Below are 18,714 nucleotides of genomic sequence, written 5' to 3'. Positions count from 1 at the left end.
CTGAGCAGTGGACTGTGCAGGGACTGGGATTGACAGCGGAGACAGCCGTCTCTGTCTTCCTGCAATCATGTTTTCACCGTGTTTCTCCAGCACTCTATTTCACCTCTGTCTCGTTATTGCCATTCGTTTCGTTATCAGTATCTGCCCCTCACTGTCCGCTGTCTGTTTTCTGCCCTTCATTGTCCATCTTATTTGTCTCCCCTTCCTTCAGTTACATTCTCATCATGCTGCTACACTCTTTACCAAGCTATCTTTATCCATCTAATCCTAACAATCCTTCTTTTTGTTTCGCTCTGTTAATTGTCTTTCTATTTCTGTCCATCGTACCCTCTCTATTTCCGCCACTCATCTCTCTCCTGTCCTTTCTCCATCTCCATCTCTCTCTCTCTCTCTCTCTCTCTCTCTCTCTCTCTCTCTCTCTCTCTCTCTCTCTCTCTCTCTCTCCCTCCCTCCCTCCCTCCCTCCCTCCCTCCCTCCCTCTCTCTCTCTCCTCAATCCGGATGAAGGGTCTCGACCCGAAACATTAACTCTTTATTTCCATCCATAAATTCTGCCTGACCTGTCGAGCTCCTCCAGCACATGTGTACATCTCTCCATCAATCCTAGTCTGTCGTACATCTCTCTTCCCTCCCCCTTTGCCTCACACCACACTCCCATTTTTCTTCTCCTGCCCCTTCCCCCGTCTCTCTGACTCGCTCCCTCTCCCCCCGCACCGATTATTCTCCTGCTACCCCTCTGCCTCACACCACACTCCCATTTTCCTTCTCCTGCCCCTTCCCCCGTCTCCCTGACTCGCTCCCTCTCCCCACGCACCTATTATTCTCCTGCTCCCCCTCCCGCTATTTCCCCGTCTCTCCTACTGCCCCTGTCTTTTCCCCTACTGCCCCTGTCTTTTCCCCTACTGCCCCGTCTTTTCCCCATCTCTCGCCCTGCCCCTCCCCTCCGTCCTGTCTTTTTGCTCGCTGCCTTTCAAAACACACCCATTTTTCTGCTTCGCCCCGCTCCCTCTCTCAATGACAGTAGTCAGTAGCGTCTCCTTCCGCCCCACCCTTCGGTTTTGACCTCAGGTTGAGCGGTTGCCGATCACCTGTCGCTTCCATGGCGAGGCCCGCATCTACTCCCGATGATCTCCGCCCGGGGACGACCCAAGCTCCACCCGTGAGTGGCTCCAGGTAGGCCGGCACCGTCCAAGCTCCCATTTTTTCGGATAGGGTCGAGCCACGCCGGAAACCCGGGGTTAAATCCGCGACCCGGCGCCGCGGTGTCCGTGGAGAACGGCTGCAGCACAGAAGGAGTTAAACTCCCGTGTGTGGGTCAGGCTGAAGGGAGGTGTTCGGAGAGACGAGTCACGCAGCTCAGCGCCTCAGACATATCTGTCTGCTCAGTGCCGGCCGCTGGGACAGCAGTCAATGTGGATCTCGGCCCAAGCCGTCTCAGAAACAACGCCACGCCCAAAGGCTTGCGGAGAGCTGAAACCCGCTCCGTTTCTAAATCACTCCGGAAAAGTCGTCAGCACCTGAGTTAAAAAAAAGGGAGCGTGAGCACGGACAGGATCGGGAGCGTTGGGCAGAATGGCCTCATCTCCTGTCTGCGGAACTTGAATGGGTTGATCCCCCACGCTGCTCTCTGCCAGCTGGGGTGACCCTGTCGTCTCTAATGGGAGAGAGGCGAGTGGTTGAGCAGGGAGACGGGAGTGGAGAGCAGAGCAGAAAAAAGCAGAGAGGAGGGGCGGAACAACAGCATTCAGAGAGTCAGTCTGCTGAATGAGAGAGTGAGAGGGCAGGATCAGAGGGAATGCCACAGATTGAGGAAGAAAGATAGAAGATTAAGAATGAATTTTATTTGTCACATACATTGAAACATTGTGAAATGTCATTTGTGTCAAATCCAGTCAGCTGGAATTGTGCTGGGGCAACATAGTATGCCACACACACAAAATGCTAGAGGAGCTCAGCAGGCCAAGTAGCATCTGGGAAAAGAGTACAGTGGTGGAGGGAGAGAGTGTGCGCAAGGGCAGATAGGTGGAGTGCAGGGCAGAGAGGGGGAAGGTGGGGACAGAGCCAGCAGGAGCAGCTATTGAAGGAGAGAGTGCTTGAGAGTGCAGGAGCAGAGAGAGGGAGGAAACACAGCCAGTGTATTTGAATAAACTGAGAAGAAATGGGAGGTGGAGGAAACGAAACGGCAGAGTAGGCAGAAGGTGAAAGAAGAAAGTTGTCCTGAGTTCTGATTTGGACCGCAGAATGACGGAGTGGGCACAGGGTGAAAGTGAAAGCTCAGGAGGGTGGAGCAGAGGAATAAGCACAGAGGAGTTTGCAGAGAAACTGATAGAGGTGACAGGAGGAGAGAAGAAGCGATTTCATTAGCAAGTGGGGGTGAGTGGGTGTATTGGAACTCAACTGGCCGAAAGGATGGGGAAGAGAGAAACCCTCCCATAGTGGACCACGTCCTGGGGGTTGGGAGCAGAGTAAAGCCAATTCCCAGAATATGAATCAGGTTTATAATCACTGACATATGTTGTGAAGTTTGCTGTTTTGGCACAGTAGAATAGTACAAGATGTAAAAAAACCAATAAATTACCATAAGAAATATAAAATATATTCAGTAGTGCAAGAAGAGAGAAAATCGTTCGTGGGTTCATGAAGCTGTTCCTAAAATGTTGTATGAATGTCTGAAGGCTCCTGTAACTCCTCCCTGATGATAGTAAAGATGACAGGACATGTCCCAGATGGTGAGGATATTTAGTGGTGAATGCCACTTTTTGAAGGCGGCCTGGATGCTGGGGAGGCTCGTGGCCATGACGGAGCTGGCTGAGTGTTCAACTTGGTGTAACTTTTTTCCAATCCTGTGAAGTGACCAGAAAATGATGCAGCCAGTCAGAAAGCTGTCTCCGGTAGATTTGTATACCCTGGAGTGGTGGGGGCTGAGGAGGAGACCTGATTGGACTGCCCAAAGCAATGCAGGGGACACAGGGGAGATTGCAGAACATAGAGGTATAAGATGATGAAGGGCATTGATCATGTTGATAGACAAAGGCCGAAATGGCTAACACAAGAGGGTGTATTTTTAAGGTGGCAGAGGAAATGTATTGAGGGGATGTTAAGGGTAAGTTTTTCACACAGAGAGTGGTGAGTGCGTGGAAAGCACTGCCAGCGATGGTGGTGGAAGTGGATACATTAGTCTTTTAAGAGTCTCTTGGATAGGTACATGGAGCTTAGAAAAATAGAGCTCTATGTGCTAGGGAAATTCTAGGCAGTGTCTAGAGTAGGTTGCTTAGCTGGCACAACATTGTGGGCTGAAGGGCCTGTAATGTGCTGTAGATTTCTATGATCTATTGAGCATCTCTCCCTGTGTCAGAGGTATCTAAAACAAAGGCCACAGGTTGAGGAGTCATTCAGAAAGCCTGTGATTATTGTTGTCATAAGCATACTTGCACAGGATACATGAATTCTGTCTGCATCTTTCCCCTTTCTCTAGCATCCTGATGACTGCTCATGTCCCAAAATGTCAGCATTCATTCCCCTCCACAGATGCTGTCTGATGTGCTGAGTTCCTCCTGCATTGTGCTTCCAGCATCTGCAGAGTCTTCTGTGTTTGTGCAGTGTCACGGCCTGTTGTGGAGTTAGTGGAGTGTGTATGTGTGTTGGGAGAGGGGAATGAGGCTTGTTTTACTGTTGTTGTTTGTGTTGCTCGATGTGATCTGTTTTGTTGTGGTCTGCATTGTGTTGTTCTGCCGAACGAGGTGGGCATGCTATGTTGGCACAGAATATGTGGCAACATACGGGCTGCCCCCCCCAGTACATGCTTGGGTTGTGTTTAGAGTCATAGAGAAGTAAGCGCAGAAACAGGCCCACCTGGTCCATGCTGTAAAAACGTTTAAGCTGTCTATGCCAACTGACCTGCACTGGGGCCATAGCCCTCCATATCCCTACTATCCATTATCTATCCAAACTTTTCTTAAACAATATGAACAACCTCGTATGGACCACTTATTCTGGCAGTAATTCCACACTCTCATGCCCCTCTGAGTGAGGAAGTTCCACCTCATGTTCCCCTTAAACTTTTCACCTTTTACCCTTAAGCCATGGCTTCTGGTTGTAATCGCACCCACCCTCAGTGGAAAAAGCCTGTTTCCATTTCCCTAACTATATCCCTCATAATTTTATATACCTGTATCAAATCTCATCACAATCTCCTGCATTCTAAAGAACACAATCCTAACCTATTCAATGTTTTCTTATAACTCGGGTTCTCCAGACCCAGCAACATCCTTGTAAGTTTTCTCTGTACTCTTTTAACCCTATCTACATCTTTCCTGTTGGTAGGTAACCAAAACTGCACATTAATTAGGCCTCACTGTCTTGCATAACTTCAAAACAACATCCCATCTCCTGCACCCAATCCATTGATTTATGAAGGGCAATGCGCCAAAATCTTCCTTTATGACCCTATATGCCTGTGGTGCCACTTCCAGTGAATTACGTACCTGTATTTCACTCTGTTTCCAAGTGCATGTGATAAATCGATCTGAAAATTAGCTTTTTGCTACAGCAACACAAAAGGACATAAATCAGGCTGACATAACAATAAATAACAACACTCGTGAGGGGCAGGGAGAGGGGTATAAAGTCTGACCATAAGGTGTTAGGTGAAGGTGAGAGAGGGGAGGATGAAGGAAGAATCAATGGATTGAGTACAGGAGACGGGATGTTTTGAAGTTATGCATGAAGCTAGGAGGTGATAGGTGGAAGAGGCAGAGGGCTGAAGAAGGAATCTAATAGGAGAGGAGTGTGGATAATGGGAGAAAGGGAAGAAGGAGGGGAACCAGATGGAGGTTAAAGGCAGGTGAGAGGGGGACCAGAGTGATGAAAAAGAAAGCAGAGTGGGAGAAATTGCCAGAAGATAGAGAAATCGATATCCATGCCATGAGGTTTAAGGCTACCCAGACAGAGTATGAGATTCAAAAGCAAACGCGAGGAAATCTGCAGATGCTGGAAATTCAAACAACACACACAAAATGCTGGTAGAACACAGCAGACCAGGCAGCATCTATAAGGAGAAGCACTGTCGACGTTTCGGGCCGAGTCTGCTGTGTTCCACCAGCATTTTGTGCGTGTTGCCAGAGTATGAGGTGTTGCACCCCCAGCTGACTGTGGCTTCATTCTGGCTGTGGAGAGACGTGTCAGAATTTCGCCTACCACCTGCCAGCTTGTACTCCTTTTCCTCTCCCACTGCCCACGCTCCTTCCTTCCCAGTCCTGATGAAGGGTCTTGGCCAGAAATATAGGGACTGCATATTCCCCTCCATATACCCCTGCCGAGTCCCTCCAGCATTTTGAGTGTGTTTTGAGCATTTTGACTTCCAGCATCTGCAGAATCCCTTGTGTTTATGAGGAAAATCTGGCAGTGTTTCTTCACAAGTGGGTTGTGTTCCCCGGGACACAAGGAAGGCCCATTTCCCCTTCGCATGTCCTCCTGATAACCTGTCCCTGGATCTGAGACCAATCTGACAATGGTGCAGAAATCCCTGCAGCCCATTCCCTGACTCCTTCACCCCAACAACCTTTAGACCAGGGGCTCCCAACCTGGGGTCCACGGGCCCCATGGATAATGGTAGGGTATATGGCATAAAAAGGATTGGGAACCCCTGCCTTAGACCATCACTGTGCAAAGAGTCAGAGAAGACTTTGGCGCTTTTCCCGTCTAGTCTACCTAAGCTCATCACCCCTGCTGGGTATAGGCAATGGACAGCAGCTTGCCAGGGTCCTCTGTCCTGGGCCAGTCTTTCAAGTTGTGCCCAGGTGTTTCCTTCCTCTCCCGGGGTAAGGTCCTTAAGCTTTGTTTGGCATTTCCGGAGCGTGCCAAATGCTCAAGCTCCATGCTCAACCCACAGCCGGCTGTGGGACCATCCACAGCAGAGTTCATCCAGTCCATGCTGAACTATGAATCTGCCTAGTCCCATTGTGCTGGTACTGAAATCACACTGACTGTGTTCTGTTAGTGGAACATTTGTAACCATTGAGCCTCACCCATTCTCCTTGTAATTTGAATATGATTAAGTGGGAAGCACAGAAGGTGAGGGAATTCCCCAAAGTGAGGTAATGGTTTAGTTATTGCACACAGGGAGTCTTGACAGCCTGACACTGTGTGATTTCAGTAATCAAGAGTGCTTTAGTGCACTGTTCTCTGCTCTCCACACAACCCCTGTGGCACATGGTCATCCACATGACCTCTCCCTGTGGCAGGCCTGGCCACCTCTGCAAGGGTGGACGAGGAGTGGGGAGTCAAGTCAAAGGACCAAAATCACAGCGATCAGGCCAGTTTAATTTAATGTCTAACCCTCCCCCTCCCCCCAGTCTCCTTCTCTCCTTTATATCTACTATTCCACCTCCCACTCTGTACCCCACTCCCCCTATTTTTTTTTCTTATCCTTGCCCTCTTTTCATCTCTCCCCCTCCTGATCTCTGTCAAAGCCCCTCACTCTCACCTTCTCTCTTCCCCTTCTGCTTCACCCCTCCTTACTGCTGTTACTAACCTTTTCTTTTCCTATTCCCTCTCTCTTTCCTACTTTTTCTGACCCTTTGTCTTTGATTCTCCCTCTTCTGTCTCTCCCACCTCTCTCCCCCTTCCTCCCTCTCTTCTTTTTCCTTCTCCCTTTTCCCTCCCTTTTCTCCTCCTTTCTTTATGTCTTGCCTCTGCTTCTCTCAGGGATCACATATCCTTCGCTCTGACTCCTACGGTCACAAGCCTTGCCTGTCCAGCCTTTGCCCAGGAGACAACTCACCTATATCAGATGTAAACTGAGTGAGGAATCAAAGTCCAGGCAAGTGCCCTCTATAACTAAAGTTCAACTTCCCTCCTTTTTTATTTAAATCCCCTCACAATAACATGAGCTGCAGACAAAGCGGAACCAGCAATTTTGCTTGGAGGATTTCCAGAAGGTATTGGTTTATTAATGTCACATACACCAAAATCCAGTGAAGAGGTTTTCACCACTCATCCTACCTTTGCTACCATTCGCCGTACAGAATTGGTAAGGTAAATTGTGAAGAAGCATAAGAAAGCTCCGGGGGATACTGATAAGTTAGTGACCGGGCACCATTTCCCAGCATAGGTGCTGTCTGACTTGTCGAGTTCTTCCATATTTTGTGTGGTTTGCTCAGGATACAGAGCTTCTTGTGTTAGTGAAAAGCTTTCGTTTGCATGCCATTCAGGCAGATCGTTCCGCACGTAATACATCGAGAAAGTACAGACAGAAAACAGTAGATTCATGGACCAACACGTTAGCATAGCGATTAACATATCTCTATTACTGCACCAGCGACCCAGCTTCAATTCTGCCGCTGTCTGTGAGGAGTTTGTACGTGCTCCCCATGACTGCGTGGTTTCCTCTGGGTGCTCTGGTTTCCTCCCGTGTTGTAAAGGTGTGGGTTAGTAGGTAAGGTGGTCACATGGTGTAATTGGGTAGTGTGGGCTCGTTGGGGCAGAAGGGCTGGTTAATGTGCTGTATCTCTTTTTAAAAAAATAAGTCATTTATTAGATTAGGTGCATTTATTAGTCACACGTACATCAAAACATTCAGTGAAATATGTTGAATGTGTTAACAAGTGACACCAATCTGATGAAACTTGGGGGCGGGGCATAGTGGGCAGCCCGTAAGTAGTGTTATAGTTAGAGAGAAAGTACAGTGTGGGAAGACAGCAAACATGCGAGGGCCAAGACGAGGCAGATTGGGAGATCAAATATTCATCTGTAATGTATGAAAGGTCTGTCCAAGAGTTTAGTAATGGCAGGGAAGAAGCTGTCCTTGAGTCTGGTGGGACATGTCTTGTATCTTCTACCTGATGGGAGGGGGAGAGAAAGGGAATGTCCAGAGTGGGTGGGGTCTTTGATTATAGAACATAAAACATAGAACAGTTCACTACAAGAACAGACCCTTCAGCCCACACAATGTTGTACTGGACCAAATAACTTAGTAATCAAAGGATAAGTAAACTGATCTCTCCTGCTTGTCGTCTGTCCGTATTCTTCCATTTTCCTCACATTCATATGCCTATGTAAACATCTCTTAAAAGTCTCTAATGTTTCTGCCTCTGCAGCCACCTCAGGTAGCATGTTCCAAGCACTGTGTTAACCTGTCCCTCACACCCCCTTTGAAATTATCCCCTCTCACCTCCAGAATTAGCCATTTCAATGCAGGAGAAAGGATATTGACCGTCTGCTCTATGAACCACTATCGAATCTCCACTTCAAATAGAACAACCCACCTTTATCCAACTTCTCGCTCTGGCACATGCCCTGTAATGCAAGCAACACCCCGGTGAACTTCCTCTGCAGCATCTCCAAAGCCTCAGCATTCTTCTCATAGTGGGGAGATCAGAACTGTATGCAATACTCCAGATGGGGCCTAACATAGGTTCCTGACTTTTGAACTCAAAGCTTTGACTAGTAAAGGCAAACTATCTGTGTGCCTTCTTAACGACCCTATCATGAGGAATGAGAAATTAGACAAGGGCAATGGAAGCCTGGTTACTCTGGACCTTTTGGGCCAAAGGGCCTTTTCCCTGCCCTGTGACTCTTTGATTCAACCGCTAACAGTTTCAATAGCTTTATCAGCACCTTTGATATGAATTGTGAAACTTGTCCTCAGCACAGACCTTGTTAGATCTCACCAAGCAAAGAAAGGCCTGCTTATGCCTACTTCTTGCTGCTCCACAAGCTGAACTTTGAGCTACATCAGAAGATCACCTCCCACACCATCAGGTTTTCTGTTTTACAATATCCCTTGATGTGGCAGCCTTATCGAAAGCCTCATGGAAATCTAAACCTTGTGATTTGTTGAACACACATATTCAAAGAACAATAAACTGGCCGGACACATTTGTGCTGTGTCCCAGTGCATCCACAGATGGTACAGAAATGTACAGCACATTAAAGGCCCTTTGGCCCCCAATGTTGTGCCAACCATGTAACCTACTCTACAAACTGCCTAGAATTTCCCTACCGCATAGCCCTCTATTTGTCTAGGCTCTATGTACCTATCTAAGAGTCTCTTAAAAGACACTATTGTATCCGCCTCCACCACCACCACCAACAGTGCACCCACCACTCTGTGTGGGAAAACTTACCCGTGACGTCCCCTTGGTACCAATTTCCAAGCACCTTAAAACTATGCCCCCTTGTGTTAGCCATTTCATCCCTGGGAAAAAGCCTCTGGCTATCCACACGATTAATGCCCCTCATCATCTTATAGACCTCTATCAGGTCACCACTCATCCTCTGTCACTCCAAGCAGAAAAGGCCAAGTGAACTATTCTCATAAGGTATGCTCTCCAATCCAGGTAACATCCTTGGATCAGTGTTTTGGGTTGTTGAACGTACGACACAGTCACCCAGGCGACCTAACCAGGGTTGATCAGGCCCTGGCTTCTGTCTTAGTAGGTCATACCTCTTGACCCATGTCCATCTGGAGCCTCACTCAGGAGCCTGTGATGGTCCTGACAGCTCTTTTCTTTGCAGCTCCTGTAATGTCAAGGAGAGAGTAGGATCTGTACAGTGAGCAGCCAGCAGAACTGATACTACTCACCTCGCACCATGCCCTCCTCCCCTGTCCCTGGCACTGCTCTACCAGCTCCTGGCATTTGGTTTTCTTACAATCACACACCACCTCAATCTGGTCTTCCCAAGGCACTGTCAGTTCCACCATGAGCACCTGCTTTGAAACTTGACGATGGATCTCGGCCTAAAATCTTCCTATAGATGCTGCCTGGCCTGCTGCATTCCACCAGCATTTTGCGTATGCTACACGATGAAGTTGATAGTTTTGTTGCAAAGTTCGCAGATGATACAAGGATGAGTGGAGGGGCCGGTATTTTTGAGGAAATAGACTATAGAAGGACTTGGACAGATTAGGAGAATGGACAAAGTAGTGACAGATGGAACACAGTGTCGGGATGTGTACGGTCATGCACTTTGGATGAAGAAATGAAAGTGCTGAGTATTTTCTAAATTGAGAGAAAATACAAGAAAAAAAGAGCCCAAAGGGACTTGGGAGTCCTTGTGCAGGATTCTCTGAAGGTTAATTTGTAGGTTGAGTCAGTGGTGAGGAGGGCAAATGCAAAGTTGGCATTCATTTCAAAAGGACTAGAATATAAAAGCAAGGATGTAATGTTCAGACTTTATAAAGTGCTGGTGAGGCCTCACTTGGAGTATTGTGAGCAGTTTTGGGCCCTTTATCTTGGCAAAGATGTGCTGCAATTAGAGAGGGTTCAAAGGAGGTTCACAAAAATGATTCCGGGATTAAGCAGCTTGTCACATGAAGAGTGTTTAGCTCTGGGCCAGTATTCACTGGAATTCAGAAGAATGAGAGATGACTTAATTGAAACCTATCGAATGGTGAAAAGCCTTGATAGAGTGGATGTAGAGAGGATGATTCTTATGGTGGGAGAGCCTAAGACCAGAGGGCACAACCTCAGAATAGAGTGACATCCTTTTAGATTGGAGATGAGGAGGAATTTCTTTAGCCAGAGAGAGGTGAATCTGGCAGCTGTGGAGGCCAGATGTTTATGTATCTAAGGCAGATAGATTCTTGATTAGTCAGGGCATGAAGGGATATGGAGGAAAGGCAGGAGATTGGGGTTGAGAGGAAAAATGGATCGGCCATGATGAAATCGCAGAGCAGACTTGATGGGCCAAGTGGCCTGATTTTGTTCATATGTTATGAACATGTTCTCATGGTCTTATAATGTTAAGGTGACTGTACAGGGGTGATGTGAGAGGTAAGTGTTTTACAGAGGGAGTGGCAAGTGCTTGGAACACCCGGGTGAGAGAGGCAGTTTCATTAGGGACACTTAAGAAGTTGCTAGATAGCACACAGATGAGAGAAGAATTGAAGGCTTTGTAGGAGGAATGGGTCAGGTTAATCTTAGAGTAGGTTAAAAGGTCAGTACAACATTGTGGGCTGAATAGCTTGTAGCGTGCCAAGTGTTCTATGTTCCAAAATGCTGGAGAAACTCGGCAAGCCAGGCAGCAACTATGGAGGGAGTGAAGACTCTATGTTTCTAGTAGCTTGAACTTATTTCTTGAAGGTTTATGTTAAAATAACTGTTTCCTGCTTTCTGTTTCCCCTTTTTCATTAAAAAAAAGAAACGTTATTTTCCTCTCCAGTGGAATCTTCCCCAGACTTGGGGAGTTTTGGAAAACTAAACCCAAAAGAACGATCTCACCAGGATGCTCCTGTGCCGTGTTCTATAATGCAGGGGGTTTCCAGTTGAGTGAGAGCTAAGATTGGAAGGAGGTCTCGTCTCTGAGACATGGAGAGTATACAACAAGCAGTACACCCTGGTAGTACGGGTCGGCGCAGCAGCAGAGAGATTAGCGTAATGCTATTGCAGCACCAGCGACATGGGTTCAAGTCCTGTCGCTGTCCTTAGAGAGATTGTTCATCCCCTCCGTGACCACACGGGTTTTCTCTGGATGCTCCAGGCACTTTGTTGGTGCAGAAAGCGTGATGCCACTTTCAGGTTGCCCAATCTTTGGACTGTGTTGGTTGTTGACACAAATGACGCACTTCATGTTTCAATATTCTGATGTGCATGTGACAAATGAGGCTAATCTTTAAGACTTGATCTTTAACAGAAGTAAGCCACTGCAAAATATGTGGCTTAGAATAATAATGGTTAATACTTCCTCCTTATCCATCAATAAAGATTACTGTTTGGCAGAGAACAAAGCTGAATAAACTCCTCAGAGGAATTGAGCAATTTGCAATTGTGTGGGTCAGAGTCACAGAAGCAGTTGTTTCACTTTGTGAATGGAATTCCCTGCCTGAGGTACGTTACCAACATTTGCATTCTGGTGTAGTGGTTAGCATCGTGCTACTAGAGCACCAGGCACTTGGGTTCAATTCCCACTGCTGTCTCTAAGGAAATTCTAAATTCTCCCTGTCACTGCTTGGGTTTCCTCCGTGTGCTCTGATTTCCTCCCACATTCCAAAGACATACTAGTAGGTTAATTGATCACTTGGATGTAATTGGACAGGGTAATTGGGCCGGAAGGGCCTGTTACTGTGCTGCCGTCGTCACTATGTGCCGTGTCGTATGAATTGGGCGATCGTGGTCTTCCCATCATCAAGACTGTTCTTGGCAAGTTTTTGTACATTAGTGATTTGCCATTGCCCTCTGGGCAGTTTCTCTACAAGACCGGTGAATGCAGCCATTCTCAATACTCTTCAGAGATTGTCTGCCTAGCATAACCAAGACTTGTGATCTGCACCAGTTGCTCAAACGGCCATCCACCACCTGCTCCCGTGGCTTCACGTGACCCTGATCAGGGGAGGGGGCTAAGCAGATGCTACACCTTGCCCAAAGGTGACCTGCAGGCTAGCGGTGGGAAGGAGCGTCTTACATCTCCTTTGTTATCTCCACCCTGCCACCTGTATCTCTCTGTCCCTGGATATTCACGTGTCTACTGAACAGCCTCTTTAACTCCACTATTGTGTCTGCTTCCAACACATCCCTGGTCATGTGTTCTGGGAGCCCTCACTCTCTGCCATGCACATCTCCTTTACACTTCCCACTCTCACATTAAATGTGTGTCCTCTAATTTTTAATGTTTCTGCTCCAGGGGAGAAGATTCTGAATGTCTACTTTATCTCTGCCTCCATAATTTTATAAACTTCTGTCAGGTTTCCCCTCAGCTTCTGACACTCCAGAGAAACAACCCAGGTTTCCAGGTTTGTCTAAACTCTCCATGCCCTTTAATCCAGGGAGCACCCTGCTAAACTTCTCTCCAAAGCCTACACATCCTTCCTGTAATGGGGCAACCAGAACTGTACACAATACTTCGAGTGCAGCTTCACCAAGGTTGCAAAGTGACTCCTGACTCTTTCACTCATTGCCCGACCAGTGGAGGAAAGCATGCCTTTACCTCCAAGATCCCTCTGTACATCAAAGCTCCTACAGAGGCAGCAAAAAGAGTTTGCAGAGTCCATGGAGGCTAGTTCCTGTCATGTGCAGAGCAGTGTCTCCGTGGTCACATGCAGACAAGTTGTCATGTCAAGCCGTTGTGCATTCAGACAGAATGGTGTATCAATAGTGATTGGTTAGGGTCGATGGGGATATTAGTATTTCCTAATGCTGGTGAGGGACTTTTGTTGTTTCTAATGCCAGCAGTTTTTCTATTCACACTTTAAATAGATGTTTGTCAAGCCACTCCTCCAGCTCATGGCCGCATCAAAGGTCTGCACTCAAGTTGTGTCAGATCTTGGTCAGGGGGCATGTTTGGATGAGGTGGAGGACATTCCTGGGTTGGGGCACCACAGGGGCAAGCTGGGGTTCGTCGGCTGCTCCATCGATGTAGTGTTTGCGCTGTTTTGGTATGTCAACTTCTGAATCTATTTGCAGCTGGCCGGTTTTTTCCTGGTTGCTGTAGCAAAGCCCGGGAGGAGCGAGGTGGGGTTGTCAATCGGATCTCTGTTGGGGGAGGGGTGGGTACGTGTAGGATTTGAGTCGGAGCAAAAGTTGGAGGAGCATTTTCGATGAGTTTAGGAACTGGAATGTTGTTGGGCACATTTGGATACACTTGTAGAGTTTTGCTGAAGTTGCTCTTCTACGGATCTCCAGGCATACGATTCCACACATTTTTGAGAGCCATTGGACAGGTGTGGATTTCAGGCTCCTGAGAATATTCTCATAGAAGAAAGACCCATTAGGCCATTTGACCCATCAGGTCTGCTCTGCCATTCCATCATGTCTGCTCTGCCAATCCATCATGTCTGATTTAATAATAATGACTTCTTTACAGAGCACTTTTAATACAAATGATGTCATTCAAAACGCTTTACAATGGGACAAGATGAAAATGAAAGATAAGAGATGTTGGTTAACTACAAGATTAAATAAATAGCCTTTGAGCTGGTGTTTAAAAGTGAAAGCTGAGCCTGAATCCCTTATGATGTTCAAGTTTATTGCAGGGTGTGAATGGCCACCTCACTTTCTAAGGTCCAACAGAGGCAAGTATCTTGGGTAGACGCTGTTACCCAGAGACACAAGGGTGTTAACCGTCCATTTCCTTTCACAGATGTTGCCTGACCTGCTGAGTTCCTCCAGCACTTTTGAGTGCAGATGTTGATTCCTGGGCCTGGAAGGGCAGTGGGGCTTGCCCGATGGGAGGAGGTGGCGACTTCTCTGGATGCATGTTATTACTTGTTAACTTATTTGTGGTTGAATTACTTAGTGTTGAGTGTGAGTAATATATGTACTGCATTGTGCGCCTTGGTCAGAGGAAAGTTGTTGCGTTTGGCAGTATAGATGTACACAGTTGAATGGCAACAAACTTGAACTTGAGGCAAATTGAACCCAGACTTGCTGGAAGAATGAGAGGCCTCTGTGTGGTGCTCAGGACTCCGAGAGACGGGTGGTCGCTGACCACTGCTGGCTCAGACTCAGGGAGCCGGTATCCGGTGATGGGACAACTTCCCAGGAAGGGAGAACAACTTGGGTCTCGATTTCGGGAGTGTCTGAGTGAACTTTAACAGTGATGCACAATTATTAGTGCAAAGGTTGCTCTCAGGATATGTCAGCCCTATTCCAGTGGAGGTTTCTGCAGAGTCTGTCAGTGGACCCCATCCCCTGGTAAAGGGGCGTGTTCAAAATCTTTGAGATTCATTTTCTTGCAGGCATTTACAGTAAAATAAAATGTAACAGAAGTTAAAAAAATCTATACACCAACAAAGACTGACAAACACCCAATGTGCAAAAAGAAGACAAATTGTGCACACAAGAAAAAGTAATAATACTGAGAATGAGAGTGGTAGAATCTTCGAAAGTGCATCTGTAGGTCACGCCGTCAGCTGTGCTGAGTGAAGCTATCCATGCTGGTTCAAGAGCCTGACAGTTGTAGGGTAATAAATGTTCATGAACCTACAATTTGTTTACCCCTGCCCAACGGTAGTGATGAGAGGAGAGCATGGCCTGGATGGTGGATGCTACTTACTTGTGGAAGTGCTCCTTGCAGATGTGCTCAGTGGTGGGGAGACCTTCGCCTGTGATGGACTGGGCAGTGTCCACCACTTTCTGTTAGTTTCATTTGTACTGGCCACCGTGCTGGGAGTTCCTGAGTGGCAAATAAAACTATATTCCACTGCTGAACAAAAATCCACTCAAATTTGGCAGCGTGTCTCTACATTCAACCGAAACTGTGTGGGAGTGCAAGGAACTTCACAAGGGAATGTACATTAAGCGTTTATACTCACTGTCTCTGATTAAGATCCTCGGCAATCTAGGGGCTTCCCCTCCATGACTGACTGTTGGAGGGACATTTCCTTTGGACGAGCCCCTTCCATCTGATCACTGGCCAGCTCCCAGTGTTCAGTCTGAAATGAAACAGGTTTTGGTGCAGGTTTGAGCTTTGCAAGGCTTGGGTTTGTTTAATTATTTTGTGATACAGTGGGGAATAGACCCCTCTGGCCCTGCAAGTCATGCTGCTCCAAAACCCCAACTAAAGCTGATCTAATCACAGGACGACTTACCAGTTAACCTACCGACTGTGGGAGGAAACTGGAGCACCTGGGGAAAACCCATGCATTCCATGGGGAGGACATACAGAGTCTCCTTATAGAGCAGTACTGAGATTAAACTCTGAACTCCAGGATGCCCTGAGCTGTAACAGCTACGTGCCAACTGCTATTAATATGGTGGCCCTTTTTAATTCTCTCCATTTCACATGGAGGCGTTGCCGTAGAGGTACGCAGTAGTACAGCACAGAAAAAGGCTCTTCAATCCCCCCTGCTGACCATCACTACCAGGTTCCTCACGTTTATCGCTGTTACAATCAGGTTCATTGTCGTTGATGTATGTTGTGAAATGTCTACTTTTGTGGCAGTGCAGGGGTAACAAATTACTACAAGTTACAGTTTGAAAAAAATTGAGCGCAAAAGAGGAACAGAGAGGTAGTATTAATGGGTTCGTATCCCATTCAGAAGTTTGAGAGCAGAGGGGAAGAAGCTGTTCCTAAAATGCTGAGTATGGCTCTTCAGTTTCCAGCACCTCCTTTCCCCTGCTGGTCCTTACGAAGGATGCCACGTTCATGAAGCACTGTTGTTGGGAAGTTGCCCTCAGTGGTAGAGAGGGTGCAGCCCTAATGAACTCGGCTGAATGTACAACTCTGTGAAGCCTCTCAAAATCCTGTGCATTGGTGTCTCCATACCAGATGGTGATGCAGCCAGCCAATATCATCTCCATGGTATATCTGTAGTAACTTGCAAGATTCTTTAGTGACATACAATATCTCCTGAAATTCCTAATGAAATATAGCCACTAGCATTCCTTCTTCGTGTTTGCATTAATATGTTGGACTTGGGATTGATCTAACACAAGTTTCCATCAGAACTTTGTCGTTAACCATATAAGTAGGTAAATTGGTTTAATATTGTCACGTGCTGAGGTACAGTGAGAAACTGGTTTTCAAAGCGATCTGTGCAGATCAGTTCATAACATCAGTGCATTGCGGTAGTACAATGCAAAAGCAATAATGGAGTGCAGAATAGTGTTACGGTTACAGAGGAAGTGCAGTGCTAGGACAATGCAAGGCAGATTCTGAGGTCTGTATTCATCTAGATAACTCCTCAATGTTGTCATGCTATCGGCTTCCACTCACGCAGCTTGATTCAGATTCACGCCACCCCTAGCAGCAAGGCAAAAGCCTCCTGCATGTCTGAGGTCACACGCTGGCCAGACTGGGGCTGTGTACAGGACAGGCTGGAGTCATAGTCGTACACCTCCCTCTGAGTGAATCAGTTGCCCCTCAATCCCTTTTTAAATCCTTCCTGGCTCACCTTAAACCTTTGCCCTGTTTTTTTGTTCCTTTCCCTGGGATAAAGACTGTGCATTCATGCAGTCCATGCCCCTCATGATTTTGTACACTTCTCTAAGGTTATCCTTCAGTCTCCTACACTCCGAGGAAAGTGAGATTCTCGAGTGAACACTCTTGAGCTGACAGTCTACCTAGTTATGATCGTGCATCTTGTTTACCTGTACTGCCCTTTCTCAGTATCTGCTACATTTTACTCTGCATTCTGTTATTGTTTTATCGTGTTGTACCTCAATATGTTGTGTAAAGATTTGAACCGTAGGATTAGCATGGAAGATGAGCTTTTCACTGTACCTCAGTACTTGTAACATGGAAAAAAAAAGCTCCAAGTCCCAGGCTGTCCAACCTCTCCATATCTCAAGCCTTCATACTCTGGAAGATCATCGTAAGGGTGGCCCCTCAGCATAGTGGTTAACACAATGCTAAATGGTGCCAGCAATGAAGGTCGATTCACACCGTTGTCTGTAAGAAGTTTCTATGTTCTTCCCATGACCATCTGGGCTTCCTCCAGGAGCTTCTGTTTTCTCCCACGTGCCAAAGACGTATGGGTGAGTTTATTGAGTTGTGGGCATGCTTTGTTGGTACCAGAAGCACAGCAACACTTGCAAGGTGCTCCCAGCACATCCTCAGACTGTTTGTTATTGACCCAGTCAACACATTTGATTTTATGTTTCGATCTACATGTGACAAATAAAGCTAATCTTTAAATCTTCTCTGAACTCTTTACACCATTATAATCTTTCAGTGTCTCCAGACAAACACTGATTTCTTCTGTCTCCAGTTTCCAGCTTCCCATCCCAGTCTGCAGTCTCCCAATATCACCTTCCACCTCAACAGTCTTCCACTACATCGATCTCTCTCTCTCTCTCTCTCTCTCTTTCTCTCTCTCTCACATGCTCTCTCTCTCTCCAATCTTCCACTAGTCTCTGTCTGTCTCTATCATTTCACTACCTTTATTTCTCTCTCTCTCTCTCTCTCTCTCTCTCTCTCTAGTTGCTCATTGCCTCCCTCCCTCTGCAATCACTGGGACTCCAGCTTTACTGCTCCACCCTATTGCTAATCGTTCTCACCCTAGAGCTCTGGAACTGCTCGGTGTACATTTATGGGTGGGATGATCAATCCCATGTCTTGTGACGGGGGTTGAATGGAAAAGGTGGGGCGATGTCACCAAGCCATTGGTATTCCATAGCACCATGTTTCTCCATGCCAATAATTGGGTGTCTCCCTATTTCAGGACTGCAAGCCCTGCAATTCCGATAACCGGCCTATGGAAGGTAAGTTGTTGCCCAGCCTCCCTCTGCTTACTTCTTTTTTTGCTTCATTCGATAATGTGCAAGGTCTTGTCCGGCTGTGAATCAGGAGAAAGCCTTGGGTCACGTGTTGCCTCCCTGCTCTGGGATCTTGCTGTGTAACGTTACCCGTAGTCCAGGCCTCATTGGGATCTTGCTGTGCAGCCAGAACTCCCTGCTCTGTGATCTGGCTGTAACAAGTTACCCGTTGTCCAGCCCTCACTGGGATCTTGCTGTGCAGCCAGAACTCCCTGCTCTGGGATCTGGCTGTGTAACAAGTTACCCGTTGTCCAGCCCTCACTGGGATCTTGCTGTGCAGCCGGAACTCCCCGCTCTGGGACGCGGCTGTGTAACAAGTTACCCGTTGTCCAGCCCTCACTGGGATCTTGCTGTGCAGCCGGAACTCCCCGCTCTGGGACGCGGCTGTGTAACAAGTTACCCGTTGTCCAGCCCTCACTGGGATCTTGCTGTGCAGCCGGAACTCCCCGCTCTGGGATCTGGCTGTGTAACAAGTTACCCGTTGTCCAGGCCTCACTGGGATCTTGCTGTGCAGCTGGAAC

At 47.2% G+C, this 18,714-nt stretch overlaps 1 protein-coding gene across 1 annotated transcript in view; it reads left to right on the top strand.

Annotated features, from left to right (window-relative positions):
* Positions 1-964: 964 nt before the first annotated feature.
* The window catches only part of LOC132393840 (tumor necrosis factor-like), a 34,463-nt gene continuing 16,713 nt past the window's right edge, over positions 965-18,714 (top strand). The window contains exons 1-2 of the mRNA XM_059969232.1: positions 965-1,172; positions 18,100-18,139. Of these exons, the coding sequence (XP_059825215.1) occupies positions 18,133-18,139 (7 nt within the window). The 5' untranslated portion in view covers positions 965-1,172; positions 18,100-18,132. The remainder of the gene's footprint in view (positions 1,173-18,099; positions 18,140-18,714) is intronic.

This window comes from Hypanus sabinus, chromosome 5 (genome assembly GCF_030144855.1).
Source record: "Hypanus sabinus isolate sHypSab1 chromosome 5, sHypSab1.hap1, whole genome shotgun sequence".
Classification (NCBI taxonomy): domain Eukaryota; kingdom Metazoa; phylum Chordata; class Chondrichthyes; order Myliobatiformes; family Dasyatidae; genus Hypanus; species Hypanus sabinus.
The sequence above is the reverse complement of the archived record's forward strand: the minus strand, read 5'-3'. Positions and strand labels throughout refer to the sequence as shown.